Source organism: Nyctereutes procyonoides, unplaced genomic scaffold, assembly GCF_905146905.1.
Source record: "Nyctereutes procyonoides isolate TBG_1078 unplaced genomic scaffold, NYPRO_anot_genome, whole genome shotgun sequence".
NCBI classification, from domain to species: Eukaryota; Metazoa; Chordata; class Mammalia; order Carnivora; family Canidae; genus Nyctereutes; species Nyctereutes procyonoides.
The window spans coordinates 120,195,627-120,222,008 of NW_026575125.1; the positions used below are offsets into that span (position 1 = coordinate 120,195,627).

At 37.8% G+C, this 26,382-nt stretch overlaps 1 protein-coding gene across 3 annotated transcripts in view; it reads left to right on the top strand.

Annotated features, from left to right (window-relative positions):
* The window catches only part of BRCC3 (BRCA1/BRCA2-containing complex subunit 3), a 62,370-nt gene that overhangs the window by 28,044 nt on the left and 7,944 nt on the right, over positions 1–26,382 (top strand). For 2 of the 3 annotated variants that reach the window (XM_055338293.1, XM_055338292.1), the window contains one exon: positions 16,315–16,389. The exons of the other annotated variant lie outside the window; for it this stretch is intronic. In XM_055338293.1, coding sequence (XP_055194268.1) covers positions 16,315–16,389 — 75 coding nt within the window. The remainder of the gene's footprint in view (positions 1–16,314; positions 16,390–26,382) is intronic. 3 annotated transcript variants of the gene reach the window in all.

The window sequence follows — 26,382 nt, forward strand, 5'->3', positions numbered from 1 at the left end:
GATAGTCACACAGAGGGAGAGAGAGAGAGAGAGAGGCAGAGACACAGGCAGAGGGAGAAGCAGGCTCCATGCACCGGGAGCCCGATGTGGGATTCGATCCCGGGTCTCCAGGATCGCGCCCAGGGCCAAAGGCAGGCGCCAAACCACTGCGCCACCCAGGGATCCCGAGCATGATTTTTAAGACAGAAAATAGCAAGTCGACAAAAATGTGGAGAAGTTGGAACCTTCAGACAGTATTCACTATAGCCAAAAGATGGAAACAACCCAAATGTTCGTCAGCTGATGAATAGGTATGCTAAATATAGTACAGTTGACCCTTAAACAACATGGGGGTTAGGGGTGCCAACCCTGCATGCAGTAAAAAATCGACATACAACTTTTGACTTCCCTGAAGCTTAACTGCTAATAGCCTACTCTTGACCGGAAGCCTTACTGATAACATAAGCAATCAGCACGTTTTGTATATGTCTTATATATTGTATTCTTCTAATAAAGTAAGCTATGGAAAATAAAAATTTAATAAAATCATAAGAAAGACAAAATACATTTATTATAGGATACTGTATTTATAAGAAAAATATCTATATATAAGTGGACTCACAGTTCACACCCATGTTATTTAAGGATCAACTATATCCATTGAATGGAATATTACTTATTCATAGAAAAGGAATGAAATGTTGAAACCTGCTACAACATGGAAGTATCTTGAAAACATGCTAAGTGAAGGAAGCAAAACAAAAGGTCACATATTGTATGATTTCATTTATATAAAGTATTCAGAATAGCTAAGTCCCTAGACAGAAAAAGATTGGTGGTCGGCATGGGCTGCAGGGTGGGAAGAACAGGGAGCAGCTGCTTCATGAATATGGTGATGTACTTTGGGGTGATGAAAATGTCTCAGAACTAGTTAGGGCTTGTGGTCCCAGAATATTGTGAATGTACTAAATCCTGCTGAATCGTTCACTTTAAAATGATTGATTTTATGCTGTATGAACTGCATCTCAATTCTTAAAAATGAGCAGATGACTTGCGTAGACATTTCTCCAAGGAACATATATAAATGGCCAGTCCAATATCTGCCCAATATCTGTCAGTCTTTAGGGAAATGCAAATAAAAATCATGATGCTTACTCACTATTTCCCATCCACTAGGAGAGCTATAATTATTTTATTTTTTTAATTTTCATTGATTTTTAAAAAGATTTTATTTATTTATTCATGAGAGACACAGAGAGAGGCAGAAACACAGAGGGAGAAGCAGGCTCCCCACGGGGATCCTGATGCAGAACTCAATCCCAGGTGCCCCTATAATTTTTTTTTTTAAGTAGAATAACATGTTGCTGAGGCTGTGGAGAAAGTAGAACCATGACTCATTGCAGGTGAGAATGTACACTGCTTCAGTTGCTGTGGAAAAGTTTTGTGATCCCTCAACAATTTATTTATAGAATTACCATATGACCTAGCAGTTCTACCCTGAGGGAAAATGAAAGACGATTGAAAACAAGTGTTCAACCAAAAACTTGTACTTGCGATGCTGATAGCACCGTTTTTCATAATAGCCAAAAAATGGTAACAGCCCATATGTCCATCAACTGATATATGGATGAACAAAATGTAGTGTATTCATACATTGGGAATATCAGTCATAAAAAGGATTGACAAATACTAAAATATGGATGAATCCTGAATACATGCTAAGTTAAAGGGGCCTGATACAGAAGGCCATATAAGGTATGAAATATCCAGAATAGGCTAATCTGGAGAAACAAAAAGTAGAGAGGCAAATTGATAGTATATTTGTTTGCTCATGCTGCCATAAAAAATAACCACAGACTGGGTGGCTTACACAACAGAACTTTATTTTCTTATAGTTCTGGAAGCTGGAAGTGCAAGAGATGTTGGCAGGTTCGACTTCTTCTGAGGCATCTCTCCTTGACTTTCAGATGACTGGCCATTTTCTCTCTGTGTCCTCACGTGACCTTTCCTCTGTATGTGCACATCCCTGGGTTCACTTTGCATGCCCAAATTCCCTCTTATTATAAGAGCATTGGTCAAGACTGGATTAGGGCCTAATCTAAAGGCCTCATTTTACTTTAATCTCCTTTTTAAAGAGCCTCTCTCCTAATATAGCCACATTCTGTGGTCCTGGGCCGTAGGGTCTCAATATATGAATGGGAGGGGGGCACAGTTTAGACTATAACAGGGAATGACTGCTTAATAGGTATGGACTTTCTGGGGTGATGAAAATATTGTGGAACTAGATAGTGGTAATGGTTGTAACAATATTGTGCATGTACAAAAAGTCACTCGGTCACATGCTTTAAAATGGTTAGAGTGGGGATCCCTGGGTGGCGCAGCGGTTTGGCGCCTGCCTTTGGCCCAGGGTGCGATCCTGGACACCTGGGATCGAATCCCACGTCGGGCTCCCGGTGCATGGAGCCTGCTTCTCCCTCTGCCTATGTCTCTGCCTCTCTCTCTCTCTCTCTCTGTGACTATCATAAATAAATAAATAAATAATTTAAAAATAAATAAATAAAATGGTTAGAGTGATGAATTTTAGGTTTTCTATATTTTACCTCAATCTTAAAAAAATGAATAGAGCTAGAGATACCTTTGGATTAAAAGGTCTGTCATGTCATTATAGTCCTACAAGTAGAGTAGAAACAATGTGGTTCTGCAAAAGTCCACTCTCTGTGATTCTATTCAGCGTTGTACTGGAAATCTTAGCCAGTGCAATAATGCAATAAATAAAACGCAGGTACGTTGGAAAGGAGTAAGTAAATTAATCCCTACAGATATAGGACATGGTTGTTTACATAGAAACCTCCAAGGAATCTACAAAGAAATTCCTAAAACCAGTAAGTGAATGATGTCGAAGGATAAAATGTGAACACGTAGAAGCAATCTCATTTCTACTTACTAGCAATATAAAATCAGAAACAAAATTTTAGCAGTACCATTTGTAATACTCCCCAAAATGAAACAGGGGTAAATTCATCAAAACATGTATCAAATCTATATGCTGAAAACCACAAAACATTGATGAAAGAAATGAAAGAAAACCTAATTAAATGTAAATATATAACATTTTCATGGATTTGAAGACTAAGGATTTCAGTTCTCAAAATAATCTATAGATTTAGGATAAACACCTAGATCAGTGTAACAGAATAGAGTTCAAAAATAGACCCACACAAAGATGGCCAATTTATTTCACTATTTCTTTTAAGATTTTATGTTTTTATTCATGAGAGAGACCTAGGCAGAGGGAGAAGCAGGCTCCCTGCGGGGAGCCCCATGTGGGACTTGATCCCAGGACTCCAGGATCATGACCTGAGCCAAAGGCAGACGCTCAACCACTGAGCCGCCCAGGCATCCCTGGGCAATTGATATTAGACAAAAAACAAAAACACTATACAGTGAAGAAAGGATAGCATCTTCAACAAATGGTGTTAGACAATTGACTACCATATACAAGATAATGTCAATCTGCACCTTATATCAAACTTCACATATAAAAATATCATGTCCAAAAAAATAAATATATCATGTCCAAATTGAAAACAAAATGAAAGTTTTAGAGGCTAATATAGGACAAAATCTGTATGTTGGGTTTGGTAATGAGTCATACATAGAACCAAAAGTATTTTCCATAAAAGAAAAATCTGATAGATTAGATTTCATAAAAATTAAAGACTTTGCTGAATGAAACTAAGTTAATTCATTTATTTGAGAGAGACAGCATAAGCTGAGGATGGGGGGGGCAGGAAGGGCAGAGGGAGAGGAAGAAGCAGACTCCCCACCCTGAGTGAAAGAAACTTTTAAGAAAATAAAAAGACTAGCTATAAAACGAGTGATAATATCTGCAAATCACATATCTGACAGTAGATTTGTATCTAGAATATATAAAGAACTCTTTAAATTCAACAAAAAAGTGGGGCACTTGCGTGGCTCAGTGGGCTAAGTGTCCTTTGCCTCATGTTGTGATCCCAGGGTCCTGGGATGGAGCCCCACAGCAGGCTCCCTGCTCAGTGGGGAGTCTGCTTCTCCCTCTCCCCGCTGCTTGTACTCTATATATGTGTCTTTCTCAAATGAATAAATAATATCTTAAAAAAAAACTCAACAAAAAAGCAAACAACCGAATTAAGAGACAGGCAAAAGACATGAACAGATAATTCAACAAGTATGTAAGGATAGCAAATAAGCACATGAAAAGATGGTAAACATCAGTAGCTGTTGGGAAAATGGAAATGGAAACCATGATGAGATACCCCTACATACCTAGTAGAGTCTCTAAAATATTTACAGAACCAAGTGCTGGCAAGAATGCCGAACTGGAACTCATAAAATGCTGGTGGAAATGCACAATTATATAGTGACTTTAGAAAACTTTGGGACTTAGCAGTCTTCTTGTTTGCCATAGAGCAATGAACACAATCTCACACACAACTTTGTAAGCCTATGCTTATAGCAGCCTTATCATAACTGCCATAAAGTAGAAACAACCCAAATCTCTTTAAGAGGTGAGTAGGTCACCAAACTCTAAGACATCCATACAACAGAGAAGTATTCAACAACAAAAAGGAATGAACTTTTATTTTTTAAAATATTTATTCATGAGAGATACAGAGAGAGGAGAGAGGCAGGGTCCATGCAGGGAACCTGATGTGGGACTTGATCTTGGGACTCTAGGATCACTCCCTGGACCGAAGGCAGACACTCTACCACTGACCCACCCCATCCCGGAATGAACTTTTAATAGAGGCAAAAACTTTTAAGAATTGTAGAAGCTGAGGGGAAGAAGCGGGTCTCAACCAACTGCTGTATGATTGCATTTATGTGATATTCTAGAAAAGACAGAATTTTACGGATAGAGAATAAACCAGTGTTTGCTAGGCCTTATGGGTGGGGGGAAGCGGGTGGGTATAAAGGGATACCGTGAGGGAATTTCTCAGAATGGTTGATGGAAAATTCGGTATCCTTGTTAAAGTGGCTACTGGAGTCTATGTTAAAATCCTTTGAACTGTACTCCCTACACTTTTGATGGTAGGACAAAAGAAAAAAAAAGATTGACAAGTTATAAGTCATTAGTACATGACTTTTGTGACTGATTATTTGAAAACCTAAAGAAAATGGATGATTTCTTAGCAAAACAAACCAAAGTCGATCAAAAATATAGAAAACCTGTTTAGTGCAGTTATCAAAGCTGAGACTAAAAATGGTTCTAAATCAACTTGCACATTTTTCCAGACTATACAGAAAGGTTCAAAGCTCCCCAGTTTTTTTTTTCAGTGACTAGAATTATTTTAACACCAAAACCTGATTAGAGATAGCACAGGAGAAGAAAACTATTGACCAATATGACTTATAGATGTGAAAACTCAGAATAAACTATCAACAAATCAAATATAATAGTGTTATTGGGGAATAATACACAATAAGCAAGTTCAGTTTAACCCAGAAATACAAGATTCCTTCAGCTTCAAGAAATCTAAATGTAAAAAAAAAAGAAAAAAAAAAGAAATCTAAATGTATTGTGATTCATGGCATCAGTAGATCGCAGGAGAAAAGCTGTAGACGTTGGGAAAGTGTTGACAGAAGTCACTGCTGAGGGAAACTGTCAGGTGCTTGAGGTGCCTCCTCTCGTTTAATTTCCCCCCCAAACCTGCCCCTGTGCTGATGAGGAACTGAACTCAGAGACTAAGGGCCACTCTTTTTTTTTTAATTTTTATTTATTTATGATAGTCACAGAGAGAGAGAGAGAGAGAGAGAGAGGCAGAGACACAGGCAGAGGGAAAAGCAGGCTCCATGCACCGGGAGCCCGATGTGGGATTCGATCCCGGGTCTCCAGGATCGCGCCCTGGGCCAAAGGCAGGCGCCAAACCGCTGCGCCACCCAGGGATCCCTAAGGGCCACTCTTCGTGTCAGGCAGTCACTTCTTACGGGCGGGCGGGCCCCTCCAATGGGCCTTGCTATGTGTTAGCGGGAGCGCCCGTCTTACGTTGGGCAGCCCTGGTTGTACATTTGAATCCTTTGCTTTTTCTGTAGAATTGTTGAGGCTTTTACCTGCTGATTTGCAGGCCTTCTTTGTGTGTTCTGGCCATGTCGTCCTTTGTCAGGTGTGTTGCAAATAGTCACTCCCCCACCAACTTTGTTTATTGTGCCCTTTGTCAATCACTTTAAAATGAATTTTTTACAGTGTTTTCATTTTATTTATGCCATTTATGTTTAAAAATTACCTTTCTTTTCCTCAAGACCACAAACAGAGCCTAAAGTATTTCCTTTTATCATTCTGGTTTTTACATCTACAACCTTACTTCACCTGGAGCTGAACTGAGTCAACCCCTTGTAGTCACATCACTAGTTATCCCCACGTCCCCCTGATCTGTGACGACAGACTAACACAGAAACGGGCAGGGGCTGAGAGCGTGGGACCTTGAGCCAGCCAGCCTGGTTTGAGTCCTGAGGCACCTTTAACTGCATGTGTGACTTTGGTAGTGGGACATTAATGCGTGGCTCACCTTGTAGCACTATTGTGAGGGGAGTTGAGTGTGAGTAGCCAGCCTGCCAGCACTCTCGCAGCCGTCTGGGGGTCTTCTCTGACCCCCTAGTTAACAGGTCAGGTGTGAAGGAATGAGAGCATATGGGATGGGGTGGGGAGCAGGGGAGCCACTGTGGCTTCCAAGTCCCATGTCTGAAAGTAGGGACCACTCCATCCCGTCCCTGGGTGTAGTCTGCATCCCAGCCAGGGACAGGACCCAAGAACAAGAAGTATATGCACTTGCACCTACGCTGTGGCTCCCACTAGGCATTTATGTTCACTCGCAGCCCTCCTGAGCCAGAGGCACGATACCACCCAGGGCATCGTATCGGAAGCTAGGTGCACTTGTTCGGTCACACAGCTGATGGTCTACATTTATCAGGTTTCTAGAAAGCTATTCTAAGGTCAATTCCTCACCGTGAAGGAGAAAGGGTTTTGGTACTCCTATTTTCAAAATACTATTTCCAGAAGGAGGAGACAATATATGGCAGCAAAACCAACAAATATACACCATAGTATATTTCATTAAATTCAGACTTTTTGTTGCTTTTCTAAATAGGATTGTTTTTCCTTTTTCTATAATGAATTCTGGACAGTTATTCCTGTCATAGATGCTATGTATTTTTCTGGGTAGATGATCATAATCTGCAAACAATCAAGAGTATTCTTATTTCATTGCTGTGGACCTACATATAAAAGTTGAATAGCAGTTAAGTGGCAAATAACACTGTCTTTCTGACTGTAAAGGGAATACTTCTGATGTTCTACGAAGTATGAGTGATCTGACTGTGTGGTACACTTCTTCTGTTCCTTCATTAACTTAAGTTCCTTTCAAGTTTACTGAGAATTTTTAATCATGAACATGTCTAGTTTTATCATATGCCTGGTTCTCATTTCCTGAATTGATAATGTGGCTGTTTTCCTTTTTTTTTAAAGGTTTTATTTATTTATTCATGACAGAGAGAGAGAAGCAGAGACACAGGCAGAGGGAGAAGCAGGCTCCATGAAGGGAGCCCGACATGGGACTTGATCCCAGGTCCCCAGGATCACACCCTGGGCCGAAGGTGGCGCTAAACCGCTGGGCCACCTGGGCTGCCCTGTTTTCCCTTTTCATTAGCAAACGTAATGATTTACGTTGATAACTTAAAAAGATTTTTTTAAAAGATCTTATTTATTTATTCCTGAGACACACAGAGAGAGGCAGCGAGGGCTCCCCACAGGAAGCCCGATGTGGGGCTCGATCCCAGGACCCCAGGATCACGCCCTGAACCTGCCTCACCGCTCGACCACTGAGCTACCCAGGTGTCCCTATTGAAAACTTTTTAAACAGTGAGATTTGGTTGCATTTGTTCTTTTAATACAAAGTAAATTATATTCGCTAATATTTGGCTTAAGAGGTTGCATCTGTGTAAGTGAGATTGCTTTTGGTTTCAGGATTATTTTACTAAGCTATAAAATGAGTTGAATTTATTTTTTTTCTGGAAAGACAATATATCATAATAAATAAGAACATAACTCTGTAGCCAGATGCTTTGGTTGGAACCCTGACTTCTTGACTTCTAACACTATATAAGTCACTTTCTCCTGTTTTTCAACCATCTATAAATGGAATCATACAATATATACTCTTTCGTGTCTAGTTTCTTTCCATCAGTATGTTTGTGAGGTTCATCCATGTTGTTACATGAAACAGTGGTTTAGTAATTCTCGTTGCTGTGTGAATAGTCCATTGTAGAAGTTTACCAGTTTATTCATTCTATTGAGAGAGAGTTCCAGTTTTTAAAAGGCTCTTCTAAATCGTGCTGCTATGAATATCCTTTTAAAAAAGATTTATCTGAGAGAGAGAGAGCACAAGCAGGAGAGGGGGAGAGGCAGGAGCAGACTCCCCACAGAGCAGAGAGCCTGATGTGGGGCTCCATCCCAGGACCCTGGGATCATGACCTGGGCTGAAGGCAGACGCTTAACCAACTGAGCCACCCAGGTGCCCTTGCTATGAATATTCTTGTCGTTGTGAACATAATGTACATTTTTTGGGTATTTCTGTTGGGTACCTACCTAGGAATGGAATATATGAGTATATGTGTGTATATGTTCAGCTTTAATAGATAATGCCAGCAGTTTTCCAAACTGTACCAATTTTCATTCCTAACAGCAGTGTTGGAAACTTGCTTCTTCCTCATCCCTGCCAATACTTGGTACTATCTGTCTTGTTCATTTTTGCCTGGGGAGTGTATACTGGCATTGCATTGTGGCTTTAATTTGCATTTTTTGCTCACTAATCAAGTTGAAAACCTTTCCATACATTTTTTTTTAGGTCTAGCATTTTATTGCTATATGAATAGCGTCTTTCTTATACGTGGATATAGCCCTGTGTTCATAGCCCCAAAATTAAAGTCACATAATCTGGATGTTTTTATTTAGTTTCATAACATGTATGTAACAATTTAGTAGGTTGTATTAGTTAAAATTACCTTCAGTTGAGAACTAAGCAAAAACTCCTAAAATAGTACCTTAAGCAAAGTTACATTCTCCATCATGGAAAAGAAGTAAACAGGTAAATAGACAGTAAATGGCTGTTATTAAGGGAAACAGGCATCTTCTCTCTTGTTACTCCATTTTACAAGATAGATGGTAAACTTTCAGACTTACCATGGTATTCAAAACAGCAAATGGAAGGAAGTTTTTAAAAAGATCCCCCTCTTTTTAAGGAAATCTTCCAGGTAGTACATACAACTTTTCCATGAAGATCTTATTAGCCAGCAAGTATACAGTCAAAACTAGCTGTAAGAGATGCTAAGAAATATTTGGGCTTAGAGTCCATGCACCCAGCTAAAAATTAGGGTTTTGTTTAGTAAGAAAGAGACTTAGGGGATATTTGGAGCAGTTTATTTTATACAGGATGTGTTGGAGAGAAATCAAGAAGTAAAAGTTGGCAATCCCTACTCCTACATAGATTCTCAAATGTATTGAGTAGTAAAGACTATAATGCAGCATTCAACATTGTGATAGGAAATTTAAGGGACCTAAGCATCCATCAAGGAAAAGGTCAACTTGGACAGAAACAGAAAATATAGGAACAGAATAAGCATTGAATGAATGAATGACTAAATAGTGCAAAGACTAAATGAACATTCTTTCATTTAATTTTCGACTAAGGACAGCTTAAATTCACACAATAATGTGAAGCAGTTACTTTGGCTTTTAATTGCTTATAATGATGGGTTTCACTTTGGGGGCTTAGTGCAAATATATATACTTGAGATGTATATATATATATATTACATATATAGTATATACATAATGCAAATATATATATAGTCATTTGTATACCTTGCATTAATAAACATCCTTTTTTGAAGTTTATACTATCTTTGTCAAAAGCAATAAAAGGGGGATGTCCCCGGTTATCTTAGGGATATTGTAAACCATTAGTTAAAAAAGAAATAAATGTCCCTATCGTACCGTATCATAGGGAAGGTCCTCCCTTCCCTAAATAGAACATTCCCAAAGCTTATAGGTACTACGTATCTAGAGCTAAAGACAACCCCCTACCATGCAGAAACAATGAAAAAAATGACTTTAAAAAGTAGTCATTCATCTTTGTGAGATATCCATGAGGGAAGTAACTACTGGCATAAACTATAATATGCAGAGTAACAGCTGCAAAACGACAGCCTAGGAAGAAAACCCCAGGAACAGATGGCTTCACAGGTAAATTCTACCAAACATTCAAAGGCAAATTAATACCAATTCTTCTTAAACCCTTTTAAAACAGAAGAGGAAACACTTCAAACTCATTTTGTGAGACCAGCATTACCCTGATACCAAAGCCACATAAAGTTACCACAAGAAAAGAATACTCCAGGTGAATATCCCTAATGAACAGGGATATAAAAATCTTTAATAAAATATCAGCAAACTGAATTCAACAGCACGTTAAAAAGAAGATGCACCATTAACAAGTATACAAATGTGATTATCCCTGGGATATAAGGATGTTTCAACATAGGTAAATAAGTCAATTTGATTTACCATATTAACAGAATGAAAGATAGAAACCATATGATCACCTCAGTTGATGCAGAAAAAGCATAAAAACTCAACAAAATAGTTATAGAAAGAACTTACCTTAATGCAGCAAAGGCCAGACATGAAAAACCCATGGCTAATATTATAATCAATGGGAGAAAATTTCAAAGCTTTCCCTCTAAGATCTAGTACAAGGCAAAGATACCCACTGTTGCCACTTCTATTCAATATAGTATTGGAAGTCTTAGAGCAATAATACAAGAAAAAGAAATAAAAGGCATCCATATCAGAAGTAAAATTTATCTCAGATGACATGATTGCATAGGTAGAAAACCCTAAAAAAAAAAAAGAAAAGAAAACCCTAAAAAGAACAACAAAAAAATCTTAGAACTGATAAATTTAGTAAATTAGAATACAAAACAAATATGTAAACATCACTTGAGTTTCTATACACAACAAACTACCCAAATAGGTAATCAAGAATACAGTGGTGGGACGCCTGGGTGGCTCCGTGGTTGAGCATCTGCCTTGGGCTCAGGGCGTGACCCTGGGGTCCTTGGATCAAGTCCTACATTGGGCTCCTCGCAGGGAGCATGCTCCTCCCTCTGCCTGTGTCTCTGCCTCTCTCTCGCATCTCTCATAAATAAATAAATAAATAAATAAATAAATAAATAAATAAATAAATAAGATCTTTTAAAAAATATAATTGCATTCACAATAGAGATAAGTATGAAATGCTTAAGGATAAACTTTACTAAAGTCAAAGACTTATACCGAGAAAAGTGTAAAATACTGATGAAGGAAATTAAGGAAGAGACCGATAAATGGAAAGACATGCCATGTTCATGGGTTGGAAGAATTAATATTGTTAAATGTCCATACTACTAAAACTGATCTAAAGAGTCAATGTATTCTAAAGTGTTCTCTCTTAAAATCCCAATGGAGTTTTTAAAAATGTATTTATTGATTCGAGAGAGGTAGGAGAGGAATACAAGAAGACTCTCCGTTGAGCAGGGATCCCAGTGTGGGGCTCGATCTCAAGACCCTGAGATAATTACCTGAACCAAAATCAAGAGCTGGATGCTCAACCAACTGAGCCACCCAGGTGCCCCCGCCAAAGGCATTTTTTATATTAATAGAAAAAAATCCTAAAATTCATATGGACTCACAAAAGATCCCAATTAGCTAAAGCAATCTTGAGCAAGAATGAAGATGGAGGCATCCCAGTTACTGTTTTCTAAATATATTACAAAGCTACTGTAGTCAAAAAGTGTGATCCTGGCATAAAAAATTGACATCTAGGCCAATGGAATGGAATCAAAGGCCCAGAAATAAATCCACACATATAGCATTGACTGATCTTCAACATGACTGCCAAGGATGCACAATAAAATGAAGAAATGAATACCTACAAATGGCCAACAGGTATTTGAAAAGGTGCTCAACATCACTAATCACCAGAAGTGCATAAATACATGCACAATGAATATCACTACGCGTTAATGTAAAAGGAAATCTTGCCATTTGCAACAACATGGATGAACCTGGAAGACCTTATGTGGAATCTAAGTCAAACTCATAAAACCAGAGAGTAGAATGGTGGTTGCCAGGGGCTGAGAGGTAGGGGAATTAGGGACATGTTGGTCAAATGGTACAAAGCTTCATTCAGGCAAAATGAATAAATTCTGGAGAGCTAATGTACAACAGAGTGACTATAGTTAACAATACTGCATTGCATATTTGAAATTTGATAAGAGAATAACTCGTAAGTGTTCTCATCCCACCCACAGTCATACCTCAATAAAGCTATTAATTGAAATACAAAGTACTGATTTTCTCTGAACTTTGGAATGATTTAATAGGAGCATTTTAAGTATTAAGAACAAATTTATTTTTCGAGGATGGTGAATATTAGTGGTCTGAAAAATCCATTTGGGAGTGCATTGGTGGAGGAAAACCTTTTTAGCTGGAAGTTTACCCTCCATGTTAGTTCCACCAGAGTTTCAGACTGTGTCGTGTTCTCAACAAATGGCACTAATCCTATAAAGGAATGCTACTATGATGGAAGAAGAGAGAAGAAGAATTGAATTCTCAGTAGAGCCAATCACTAGTGCTTTGAAAGGTCTTGAAGTATCTTTCAGAAATTCGAATCTGTGGAAATAAAGTGGCTCATCCAAAACCATGTGGCTGGGTGAGTGCAGGCCCAATGCTTACTATGTGTCTCCTTTTAAGAACGTCAGGGCCCAGGGGTCCCAGTGTGGCTCCATTAGTTAAGTGTCTGACTCTTGGTTTTGGCTCAGGTTGTGATCTCATGGTTGGGGGATTGAACCCCGCACGGGCTCCACACTCTGCACAGAGTCTGTTTAAGGTTCTCCCTCCCTCTTACCCACCCCCCACATGAATAAATAAACCTTTAAAAAATGTCAGAACCCAAATCTGTTTAACCTAAGAAAGCACTGACAAAATCATCACTGGAAGCAATGCTTCTGCATTCATAGAAATAGATTTTGACTGAGCTGGAAACATGATCCTTGTCTTCCTCTGTAGTTTGAATTCCTTAGCCTTAGCCTTATTTTACTGGGATTTAAAGTCTTGCTTCTGGCTATTGGGTTACAAATCATCTAGAAGCTACATATAAATCGGCCATAGAGCTAGAATGTCATCACACATAAAATAATGGAGAGACAGACCCATGAACGATGAAAATCATGGTACCCAGTGAGTGTTCTGGGTTTTTTTTAACCATCTTAATTCTTCAGAACTTATTTTAGCTGCACATTGCTATTTTTTTTCTTGCTTGTTTGTTTTTTAAACAGCTTCATTTAGTCATAATTGATACACAAAGAACTACACATATTCATACGATTTGATGAGTTTGAACAGATGCAAATAGATGTGATACGATCAGCACAGTCCAGATAATAGACATTTGCAATACCTCCAGAGTTTCCTTGTGTCCTCTGTGGGTCTTTTGTTTGATTTATTTTATTTTGTTTTCTTGCGGTAAGAAGAGAACATGAGACCTACCCTCTTAAATTTTGAAATACACTAAACCTTACCGTTACCTCTAGGCACCGTGTTGTACAGCAGACATTTATTTACTTACTTATTTTTTATTTTATTTATTTATATTTTATTTATTTTATTTTATTATTTTATTTTATTATTTTTTTATACAGTAGACCTTTAGAACTTATGTAGCATAACCGAAGCTTCATGCCTATTGAAAGGCAGCCCCTTTTATACCCATCCGCGTCCCCTGGCAGCCACCACTGTACCCTCTGCTTCTATGGGTTTGGCTATCTTAGATGCCTCGTGTAAGTGAAACCATGCGGTGTGTGTGTCAGTTATGGTGATTGATAGTTGCCTAGAAAGTTATCCATTTCATCTGTTTTCCAGTGTTTGGAATTGAGGATATATGTATCTAGAGATTGTTTTAAAATTCCATTTTAAAAATCTGTTTCATTTTCTTTGTGGCATTTATCAGTAATGTAGATTATTTATTATTTACAGTCTCTTCCCCCCCACCCCGCATTGGATTGTTGTCTCCATGATTGTGGGGGCCTGTCTTGTTCACTGGCACCTACAACAAGGCCTTGCCACATCGTAGCCATTCAGTAAATATTTCTTGAGCGGATAATCGTAAGGTCTCTTTCTTTAAATATGTTCCCTTTGGGATCTCTGGGTGGTTCAGTGGTTTAGTGCCACCTTCAGCCCAGGGCGTGATCCTGGAGACCCGGGATCAAGTTCCACGTCAGAGTCCCTGCATGGAGCCTGCTTCTCCCTCTGCCTGTGTCTCTGTCTCTGTCTCTCTCTCTCTCTCTCCCTCTCTCTCTCTCTGTGGCTCTCATGAATAAATAAATAAAATCTTTAAAAATAAATAAATTAATTAATTAATTAATTAATTTTTTAATTCGTTCCCTTTGTTGCTACTGCTGTTTACTTGTGTTTTCTCTTTTTTCTTGATTCTGTTGCCAGAGGCTTATCTATTTTGTTGGCTTTTTTCAAGGCACCAGCTTTAAGTTCTCTACATCAATCAACTTTCTTAGCTTTAAGAAAAAAAATCCTGCTTTTTTCTTTATTGATTTCTTCCTTCTATTTGCTGTATATTTTATAGTTGCTGTGTTGTTCTGTTGTCTTCTAAATTCTTGAGGTGAGGGGCACCTGGGTGTCTCAGCAATTGAGTGTCTGCCTTCAGCTCAAGTCATGATCTCAGGGTCCTGGAATCGAATCCTGCATCGGGCTCCCTGCTCAGTGGGGAGTCTGCTTGTTCTCCCTCTGTCTCTGCCCTTGCCCCTGCTCATGCTCACTCGCTCGCTTGCTGTCTCTCTCTCCACCTGCCCCCTCTGTCTCTCTCAGGTAAATAAATAAAATCTTTAAAAAAAATTAATGAGCTGCATACTAAGTTTATTCTCTGTCTCCCTTGTTTTCTGATGAATACTTTTAACGCTGTAAATTTTCCTCTTCACTCTTGTTTCATGCCATAGGTTCCAATGGCTTTTGTTTGTTTGTTTTTTTACTTCTGATTTGTGTTTTCAGTTTTTCTTTTCTCTTCAACCCAAGAGTTATTTAGAAATGCATTTAAAAATTTCCAGATTTGTAGATCTGGGAGGGGGTGGATTTTATTTATTTATTTACTCATTTAGCTGTTATATTAGTTATTTATTTTTTAATTATTTTTAGAGAGAGAGTGGGGGGTGGGGGGGAGGCAAAGTGAGAGGGAAAGAGAGAATTTTATGCAGGCTCTACTCCCAGTGCAGACTGCACTGCAGGGCTCGATCTCACAACCTGAGATCATGACCCAAGCTGAAATCAAGAGTTGGACACCGACTGAGCCACTCAGGTGCCCCATAATTTTCAATCCATTATAGTAACTGTGGCCTGTGTGATACTGGCTTTATGGAAATTTTTGGGTATTTCCTTTGTCACCTAGAAAAGAGGTCCACAGACTCTACCCTGCAGGCCACAAGGGCCTGGTGCCTATTTTGGAAATGATGTTTGAGTGGAACAGAGGTACTCTCATTTGTTTACCTACGACTACTTTCCAGTTACAACTGCACAGCTGAGTGGTTGTGACGGAGACCCTGTGGACCACACAGTTTGACCTATTTACTATCTGAACTTTTCACAAAAAGTTTGCTGACCCTTGACTTAAAACATGGTCCATTTTTGTGACTTTTTCATATGGATCGAAAAATAAGTATATTGTCTCTTGGATAAAAGTCCCTTTATCCTTATTAGAATAAACTTGTATTATAGTGAGCCTTATATCCTTCCTCATAGTCTGTGGTTTTAATCATACATACCTGAGAGATGTATATAAACCTCCCATCCACATCTATATCTAAGAGTTAGTTTTATATGTTTTGAAGCTGCATTGTTACTGTATAAAGAGTTTACAAAGGTTCATAACTATTATATTGTCCTATTGTGTTTTCCTTCATGAAATATGAGTAGCCTTCTTTGCCCATTTACACATTAATGTATGTATGCCTTAAAAAATCTAAAGAAAAAAAAAATCCCTAAAGAATATAAAGAATATTATTGTTCCTGTCAGATTTAGGTTGAACTGTGCATATTAGGAAAAAAATCTATAATAAATAGCAGTCGAAACAAGAAAGATTCTTCTTTCTTGGGTAGAAGTCTGGAGATGATAGGTATCCCAGGCCTCTGTGATGTCATCAGGGACCCAGGCTCCTCTCTTCTGCTTCACCATCTTGGTATATGGTTTCCGTCCTAAGGTCCCCTCATGGTCCACGAGACTTCTGGAGTTCCAGCCAGCACATCTCCATTGAGGGCCAGAAGGAAGAGGAAAGGTAGGAGGGCAAAAGTGGCCCGTCCTAGCTCAGCCGATTTCTAATCAATGACCCCAGAAATCTCAGCAAACAATTCCATTTCCATCTCACTGGCAGAACTTAGTGAAGCAGCCACACCTAAGCAGGGAGGCCTGTCAGGTAGCTCTGCCTCGGCTAAAAATTGGCGTTCTGTGACCAAGGGGGAAGGTGAGCCTGGACATTGGACTAGTCAGCCAGCGGTGCCCGCCACTGCCTGTTGCATGTTGCCGTTTGTCTTAGTAGCCTTTTCCTCGTATGACTTTCCATTCCTTCATTGTCAGCCTCCCTCCATTATTTTGTTTTGGGTATGTCTCTTGTCAATAGAGTATTGCAAGATCCTGAGTTACTTGGTTTTTTTTTAGACAATCAGAATATCTGTCTTACTAGGTGAGTGTGATGCATTCATCATCAGTGCTGAGATACGTGGCAGTGTTCCTGTAATTATCTTTTTTGTCTTCTGTTTGCCATGCTTTCTGTTTAATTCGTTTAACTTTTCCTGCCATTTGTTACACTGAATTTTCTGGTTTCTGTTTTAGAAGTTGTAAGTACTGTTTTGACTCTTAGTTAAGACTCTTAGTGTCTTTTAACGTTGCTTTACTTTTTTTAGAAGATTTTATTTATTTATCGGAGAGAGCATGAGAGTGAGAGAGCATGAGCAAGGGGAAGGACAGAGGGAGTGGGAGAAGCAGACAGCCTGCTGAGTTGGGAGCCTCATGCAAGGCTGGATCCCAGGACCCTGGGATCATGACCCAAGCCAAAGGCAGGTGCTTAACCAACTGAATCACTCAGGAGCCCCTTGACATTGTTTTGAAATAATTTCAGACTTACAGAAAAGTTGCAAGAATAGTACAAAGGATTCCTGTGTACCCCAGATTCCTCACATGTCGACATTTTATATTTCCATTATCATTTTTTTGTTACACGTATGAATAGTGTTTCCTGAACCATTTGAGAGTAAGTTACACACAGGATGCCCCTTCAATGGACATTTCCTAAAGAATAGGTACATTCTCTTACATAAAAACAATAACATGACTATTACCTAATCCATAGAGAGTATTCAGATTTTACCAGTTTTCCTACTACCATCCCTCATAGCAGAAAAAAAAAAAAAAGGACTTTATTTTAGTCCTGGATGCAGGTTCACAGGTTGCATGTAATCATGACTCTAGTCTCCTTTGATCTTCTGTGAACATAGTATTTTTACACACTGTAGGCCAGTTATTTTGGAAAATGTCCCTCATCTTGGATTTGTTTGCATTTTCCACAATGAGATGCAGATTATACCATAAAAATACCACAAAAGTGATATATTCTCAGTGATCTGAATCAGAAGGCACATGGTATCACTTTGTCCTGCTACTGGTGGTTTCAAGTTTGACTGGATGAGTAAGCTAGTTTCTGTGAGGTTTTCCACGATTCTTCCCTTGGAAATCAGTAAGTGTATTGTGGGGGGTTTTAACATGCATCAATGATTCTTTCCTAAATTATTTTCCTAAAATGATCATCAAAGGCAAGGTTCTAATTCCATCATTCCTTTTACATTTACCACCTTCATCTTGTTCTTTTCCTGGATTCAGCTCTAGATTCAGCATTTCTCCAAGGAGCCCTGGTTCGCTTTAATTTTTAAACAGTTTTATTGAGGTATAATTGACATACAATAAACTACACATGTTTAAAGTATATAGTTTGACAAGTTTTGACATATACATATCTGTACATACCGTCACCACAATCAAGATAATGAAAATATCCATCACCCTCTAATCACTCCCTGTCCCTCCTGCAACCCCAGAAACCCTGATCTATAGTCACTATAGTCTGAATTTTTTTGGGGGGGGGGGCGGGTGGAAATATACGTATATATAGAATATGTACTTTTTGTTCATCACATTTCATAAACCAGAATTATATTTGAGATTCATGCATGTTATAGCATGTATCGATAGTTTATAGCTTTGCTTACAAAAAAGTATTGAGTCGTATAAATATTATCACAGTTTGTTTATCCATTAGCCTGTTGATAGACATTTGAGTTATTTGCAGTGTTGATTCATTACAAATAAAGCTACTTTGAACCTCCGTGTACAAGTCTTTGTTTGAATATTCACTTTTTAAGAAATTCCTGTTTTCCAAAATAGTCTGCTGCGATTTTTGATTGGGAGTCTATTGAATATGGGTCATTTAGGGGAAAACTGACATCTTAATGATATTGGGTGTTCCAATCTATGAACATGTTATATCTCTCCATTTATTTAGATCTTTAATTTGCTCAATAATTGTACATTTCTGCATACAAGTCTTGCATATCTTTTGTCAGATTCATCCCTACACATTTCATATTTTATCCTATTGTAAATCTTTTTGTTTTAATCTCACTTCCTGTTGTTCATTGCTAGTATATAAAGATACACTTGATTTTTGTATGTTGAGTTTGTAGCCTACCTTTCTAAATTCACTTTTTAATTTTAGTACCTTTTTTAAAGAGTCCATTGGATTACCCACATAGGTTGTCATCTGTGACTAAAGCAGTTTAACTTCTTTCTTTTTAATCTGGATGCCTTCTGTTTGTTTTTCTGACCTTGCTGCACTCATTGGAATGAACTACTGAATACAACTGGTGAGAGCAGTCCTGGTACCTCTTTTCCTGATCTTGGGGGAAATCATTCGGTCTTTTATTATGGAGTATGATGTTACCTGAAGAGTTTTTCCCTTATTGATTTGAGGAAATTTCCTTCTATTTCTAGTTTGCTGAGCATTCTCTTTTTCATCAGTAATAAATGTTGCATTTTATCAAATGCTTATTTGTATCTACCGAGATGATCCTATAAGTGCTTTTCTTTTTTAGTCTGTTAATATTGATGAATTACATTGATTGATTTTTGATTGCTAAACCAGCCTTGCATTCCTGGGATAAACCCAATCAGTCATGATGAATTATGTCTTATGGACTGCTAAATTTGATTTGCTCAAATTTTGTTAAGAGTTGTTTCACTTATCTACATGAAGCATATGAATTTGTACTTTTTTGTTAAGTCTTTCTCTGGCTTTGCTAACAGAAATGCTGGCTTCAGAAAACAAGTTTGACAGTATTGCCTCTTTTTTGATTTAATGGGAGAGTTTTTGTAGAATTGGTAGTCTTTCTTCCTTAAGTATTTAGTAGAATTCACCAGTCAAGCCTCCTGAGCCTGGAGACTTCATTGTGGAAAGCTTCTCAAATGCCAGTTTGATTTATTTAATAGATAGAGGGCTATTCAGGCTCTATATTTCTTCTTGATTGAGCTTTGGTAATTTGTGTCTTTCAAAGGACTTAATCATTTCACTTAAGTAGTTGAATTTATTGGCATAAAGTTGTTAGGATACTATCTTTCATTGTTTATTATCTGTGGAATCATTGTAGTGTCATCTCTCTCATTACTGTATTGGTAATTTGTTTCTCTTTTCTGATAAGTCTGGCTAGAAGTGTAATTTTATGAATATCTCCAAAAAATCCTTTTTTTCCATTGGTTTTATCTATTTGTTGAGCTGTGTACTGTTCCATTTATGTCAACTCTGATAAATAATATTTCCTTCTCTTTGCTTACTTTGAGCTTCACTTGGCCTTTTTTCTTTTTTTTTTCTTCTATTTGTTTTAAGGTAGATGGAAGCTGAATTCATTCATTTGAGATCTATTTTCTTTTTTTATATAATGTTAATTTCCAAGTACTCCTTTAGTTGTATCTCATGAATCTTGCTGTGATTCTCATTTTTATGCAGTCAAAATAATTTGTAATTTTCCTTTTGACTTCCTCATTGATCCATAGGTTGGTTATTTATCTATCATTTGGTTTTATTGAGATATACTTACATAGAATATTGTATTAGTTTCAGGTGTAGAGCATAATGACTTGATATTGCAAAATAATTGATGCAAGTTTAGTTAACATCCTTTTGGGTGTGTGTGTGTGTGTCTGTGATGAGAACTTTTAAGATTTATTCTCTTGGTAACTGTCAAATATATAATACAGTATTGTCAACTATAGCCATCAAGTTGTACATTATATCCCCAGGACTTATTTATAATTAGATGAACTTGCCTATTAAAGAGAATTTTAAAATTAGATAGCAAAGACAAACCCAACTCTATGCTCTATAATAAAAGAGTCCAACAAGATACAGATTCAAAAAAGCTAAAAATAAAGGGATGGGCAAAAATGTATCAGGGACATGGGAATAGTAAGAGAGCGGGGGATTGCAATCACAGCAAGATCAGGAGCAAAGACAAGGAAGCCCACTATTTCTGTTTTTCTTTCTATTTTCTTCTATTTTGGGGGGGGGTTGGTTTTTTTTTGGTATATTTTCACTGAGATACTTTTCCCATATTTTATTTCATTTTTTTTAAGTTTAAGTTTTTATTATTTAAATTCCAGTTAACAAATAGTATAATATGAGTGTCAGGTGTACAATATAGGGATTGTTATGAAAGTGTTCCATAACAACACCCACTGCTCATCACTACCAGTGCCTTCCTTCATCCCCATCACCTGTCTTATCCCCCCCCTCCCCTCTGACCACCATCAGTGTGTTCTCCAGTTAAGAGTCTGTGTCTTGGTTTGCCTCCTTCTCTTCTCTTTCCCCTTGGTTCATTTGTTTTGTCTCTTAAATTCCACACAAGTGAAATCACATGGTATTTGTCTTTCTCTGATTTATTTCGCTTAGTGTATTTTCAGTAGGTAAAGAACTCTAGCGTGGCCATTTTTTGTCTTTCAGAACTATAAAGATTATTTCTCTACTATCCAATGAGAAACTGGCTATCATCTTTACCCTTGTTTCTGTTTACTTGACTTTTTTCCTGACTTATTTTAAGATTTTCTCTTTTTCACTAATTTTAAGCTATTTGATTATAGTGTGCCATGGTGTAATTGTTTTCATGTGTCCTGGACTAGGGTTTCATTGAACTTAGACTTGTGGATTTATATTTTCATCAAATTTACAAAAATCTCAGCAATTATTTCTTTTTTTAAATTTTTATTTATTTTTTTATTGGAGTTCAATTTGCCAACATATAGCATAACACCCAGTGCTCATCCCGCCAAGTGCCCCCCTCAGTGCCCATCACCCAGTCACCCCAACCCCCGCCCATCTCCCCTACCACTACCCCTTGTTCATTTCCCAGAGTTAGGAGTCTCTCATGTATTCAGCAATTATTTCTACAAGTTTTTTTTCTCTGTTCCACTCTATTGTCATCTTTGGATATTCCTATTACATATTTGGCCACTTGACATTGTCTCACAGTTCACTGACGCTCTGTTCATTGTTTTTTGGTCTTTTTTTTTTCTATCTGTGATTCATATTATATAGTTTCTATTACAATGTAAGTTCACTAATACTTTCTTCTGTAATGTTTAATTTCCCATTAATCCTATCCATATTCAATCTTTCCTCCAGCTTCCTGAACACATGCAGAATAGTTATGATTATTTAAAGATGCTTGTCTGCTAATTCTTTCATCTCTGATATTTTTAGCTCTATTTTGGTTGACTTATTTTTTTTCTTGTGTATAGGTCACATTTTTCTGCTTCTTCCTATGCCTAGAAATTTTTTAAAAAGATTTGATTTGGGATGGCTGGGTGGCTTGGTGGTTGGGTGCCTGCCTTCAGCTCAGGGCATGATCCCAGAGTCCTGGGATCGAGTCCCGTGTCGGGCTCCCTGCATGGAGCCTGCTTCTCCCTCTGCCTGTGTCTCTGCCTCTCTCTCTCTCTCTGTCTCTCATGAATAAATAAATAAAAATCTTTTTATGAAAAGATCCCCACGGGGATCCCGATGTGGGACCTGATCCCAGGACCCCGGGATCATGCCCTGAGCCAAAGGGAGATGCTCAACCACTTTGCCACCCAGGCATCCCTATGCCTAGTAATTGATATGAATGTCAGATACTGTTGATTTTACTAAATATCCTTTTGAGGTTTCATATCTAGCCAGAAAGCACTTTGCTTACTAGCTTTCTTTTATTGTTAGAAAGAAAACACATGTGTCTGACCTAATTTCTTTTTTAAAGAAAAGGTAACATACGCTTCTGCAACTCTAAGCAAGATTTTGTCACCAAAAATCAAGGAACATTTGAATTGAAAAATTGGAAAGCGTGGAGAAAGAAAAATGAGTTGGACCACTCGTCCCCAAACTTGAACATTGGAATCACCTGGGTAGTTTAAAAAATACACTGAACCAATCTGAAAGGGCTATTTACTACATGATTCCAAATATAAGACCTGCTATAAAAGGCAAAACTATGGAGACTAAAAATATCAGTAGTTGCCAGGGGTTAGGGATGAGAGAGGGTTGGATAGGGAGCATAGCAGATTTTTAGGGTAGTGAAATTATTCTGTATGATATTAAAATAGTGGATACATGCCATTATACATTTGTGAAAACCTACAGAATGTACAACACCAAGAGTGAATCCTAATGTAAACTATGGACTTTGCTTTGTCAATGTAGGTTCATCAGTTGTTATTAATATACGACCCTCGAGTGCAGGGTGTTGCTAATAGGGGATATCATGCATGTATGGGGACGTCTCTGTACCTTCCTCTCAATTTCGCTGTAAACCTAAAACTGCTCTAAAAATTTTTACATGCATACACACTCTGAATGGGTTCCTCCCCCAGAGATTGATTTTTATAATAGGTAAAGGATGAGGCTTGGGTACCAGGATTGGAAAAGAGAGTAAAACTTACATGTTCTCACCACAAAAGAGGAATAATCATGTGACATAATTTAGGTGTTGGCCAAGTCTGGTGGTAATCCTTTTGCAGTATCTAAGTGTATCAAATCAACACCTTGTCTACCTTAAACTTGCATCATACTGTATATCAATTATATCTTAATAAAGTTGGAAAAATAGGGAAAAAGAAAAAAGACGATTATTTTGTTGCCGAACAGTCAAGGAAGTCTTTGCTGAAGAAAGCATTTTTTTTCTTTACTAGAGTATAATTGACATGCAACATTATATTAGTTCGAGGTGTACAACATGATTTGACAGTTGTGTACACTGTGGAAAGATCACCACGATAAGTCTAGTTACCATCCCTCACCACAGTCATAAAATCTTTTTTTTTTTATCATGAGAGCTTTTAAGATCGACTCTCTTAGCAACTTCCAAACATGCAATTCAGTATTACAGACTAGTCATCATGCTGTGTATCACATCCCCAGGACCTGTTTTATAACTGGAGGTCTGTACCTCTTGATCCCCTACAGTCATTTTGCCCAATCCCTGACCCCTTCCCTTCTGGCAACCACCACTCTGTTCTCTGTGTCTATTAGTTTTGTTTTATTTTGCTTTTTAGATTCCACATATAAATAAAATTATGGCATTTGAAGAAAGCGTCCTTAGGCTGGTTTCTGGAGGAGTAAAAGTGAGCCAAGTAAAACTGGGGAGGAGCCCGGGGTATAGAGGAAACAGCATGTTGGAGGGTCTGAGATGGGAGGGAGGTTGTGTACACATGAGATTCTTTTGGGGGGTTGTTTTTTCCATCCTTTTAATGTTTATATATGTGAGGACTGTGTGTACCTTCCTGAATTCCTTTATTCTTTCAGTTAATTTTACCTTTGGTTCTTCAGAGCTTTCCAGATAAAAATCATATCTCGTCTGTAAATAGAAATAGCTGCACTTCTCCAATTTCTTTGGCTCTAATTGATTCCTTATGTGTGACTGTATGACTTGCATCTACTCTACGACGTTTAAAGAGCAGTGGAAGTAGCAAGCGGTCTTGCTTGTTTATGATCCTCGGGGAAATCCCTGTGCTGCCTGACTCTTACGTAAGACCGTATTCAGGACTCAGGTTCACATATTTTTTCATACTAACAAAGTATACATTCCTACATTCCTACTTTCCTCTTTTGTTCTGTGTTTTAACCAGGAGTGAGTGTTGAGTTTTGTTGGATATTTCGGTATTTGGGCAATTACGATTTTCTTATTTTCTTCAGATCTATCAATATGATGTATTATATTAACAGATTTCCTACTATTGAACCAAGCTTGTCTTCCTGAAAAAAATCCTTCTAGGTGCCTTAGTATGATATCAGACTTTACTCATTCATATTTTGTTTAGCATGTTTGCATAAATAATCATGAATTTAGAATTCTGGATTTTTTGTACTCTTTTTTTCAGGCCTAGTTAATCCATATTATACTTGCTTCCTAAGAATTGTTTTCATGTTTTCTTTCATTTTTAAGGCTCATGTGCAATGTTTGTAGCATTGGGAACAATGTATTCTTTGAATATTCCCCTAAGAAAGGAACAGGGCCTTTTATGGTGGGGGAGAGGGTATTTCTTTGATGTATTTCTTTTTTTTCATTGATTGATTGATTGATTGCATGCCAGGGAGGGGCAGAGGGAGAGAGAGAATCCCAAGCAGGCTCCATTGTGAGATTTGATCTTAAGGCCCTGAGATCATGACTTGTTCTTTTTGTTTTTGTTTTTGTTTTAATTTTTTTTATTGGAGTTCAATTTGCCAACATCTAGCATAACACCTAGTGCTCATCCCGCCAAGTGCCCCCCTCAGTGCCCATCTTTGATGTATTTCTCTGTTTGCTATGGGAATTAGTCCGTTTACGTTTTCTTTCCTAATGAGGTCAATTTAAGTAAATTGTATTTTCCTAAGAAATCATCCATTTTGTCTTGTTTTCAAATATATTTGCAGAGAGATGTGTCTGCCAGATAGTCCCTTATGGTATTTTACATCCCTTGTATTTTAATAGTCATCTCCTCCTTATCATTTCATATTTTATATATTTGTGCTTCTTCCTTCCTCCTGCCCTTGATTATGTTAGCTAGTGGTATGTCTCTTCTGTAAATTTTCTTCAGAACAATCATTTTTATTCATTTGATTATTTTTTCTCAACTTCATTAATCTTTCTTTTATCTCTCATTTTTTCCTTCCTTATGTTTTATTTTGGTTATTTCATTGTGCTTTTTCTTAGCATTTGGAATTAGGGACTTAATTAATATATATTTGGTCCCTCATTGATATCTAAGTGCTAAAGGCTATGAATTTTCCACTGACCTCCACTTGAAATGTATCTCACAGGTACTGAGATAGTATTTTCATTTTCATTATTTTAAAAAACTCCTTTAATTTTGGTTTCCACTTCACCCACTCATTGTGCTCCAGTCTTCCTTCTCTCCAATATGGTATCTGTGATGTAGCCTGGCTAAAGTGGTCCTGCTCCCCAACGCCCTCAGAAGAAAGCTCCAAACCTGCAGCCCTTCATGGTTTGCCTGTTTCTGCAGCCATACTCTCTCTCATATGTAGGCTTACTCTGCCTACAGCATCCATTGCCCTTTTATTACTTGGCTATTGCCTACTCATTTTGGGGAACTAAGCTCAAATTAAGGAATGCTTCTCTGAAACTCCTCAATCTCCAATACTACCCCAGCTAAGTATACCTTTTGAGAACTAAATAGGATCCTATATTTCTTTCATCGTATTACTTACAGCATTTTAATATTTTGTCTCTCGATTAACATTGTAAGATCCTTGAAAGAAAGGGTTCCCTCTGTACCCCGGTGCTCAATAAATAATTGTTGAACATCCCTTCAGCTCTAGACTTCTTAATATATATGTTCTGACCCTGTGAGCTCCAGCAAATTCTAGAGCTTCTTTGTTAGAAACTTAGTTTGGTTGGTTGATTTTAGCTTTTCAGTTGAAGTATAACACATACAGAAAAGCGCACTAATTATAAATGTCCCGCTCAGTTTTCACAAAGTGAAGACACCTACGCATCCACAGCACAGATCAGCTCCATGAATTTTCACAAAGTAAATGTGACTGTGAAATTGCGACACATATCAGGAAACACAAGCTATTTTATTTGGCCCAGGTGTAGTTGCTCTCAACTGGAATGATTTTAACCATCTGCAGTTGACTCTTAAACAACAGAGGGCCTAGGGATGCCAACCCCCCATGTAGTCAAAAACCCACATGTAACTT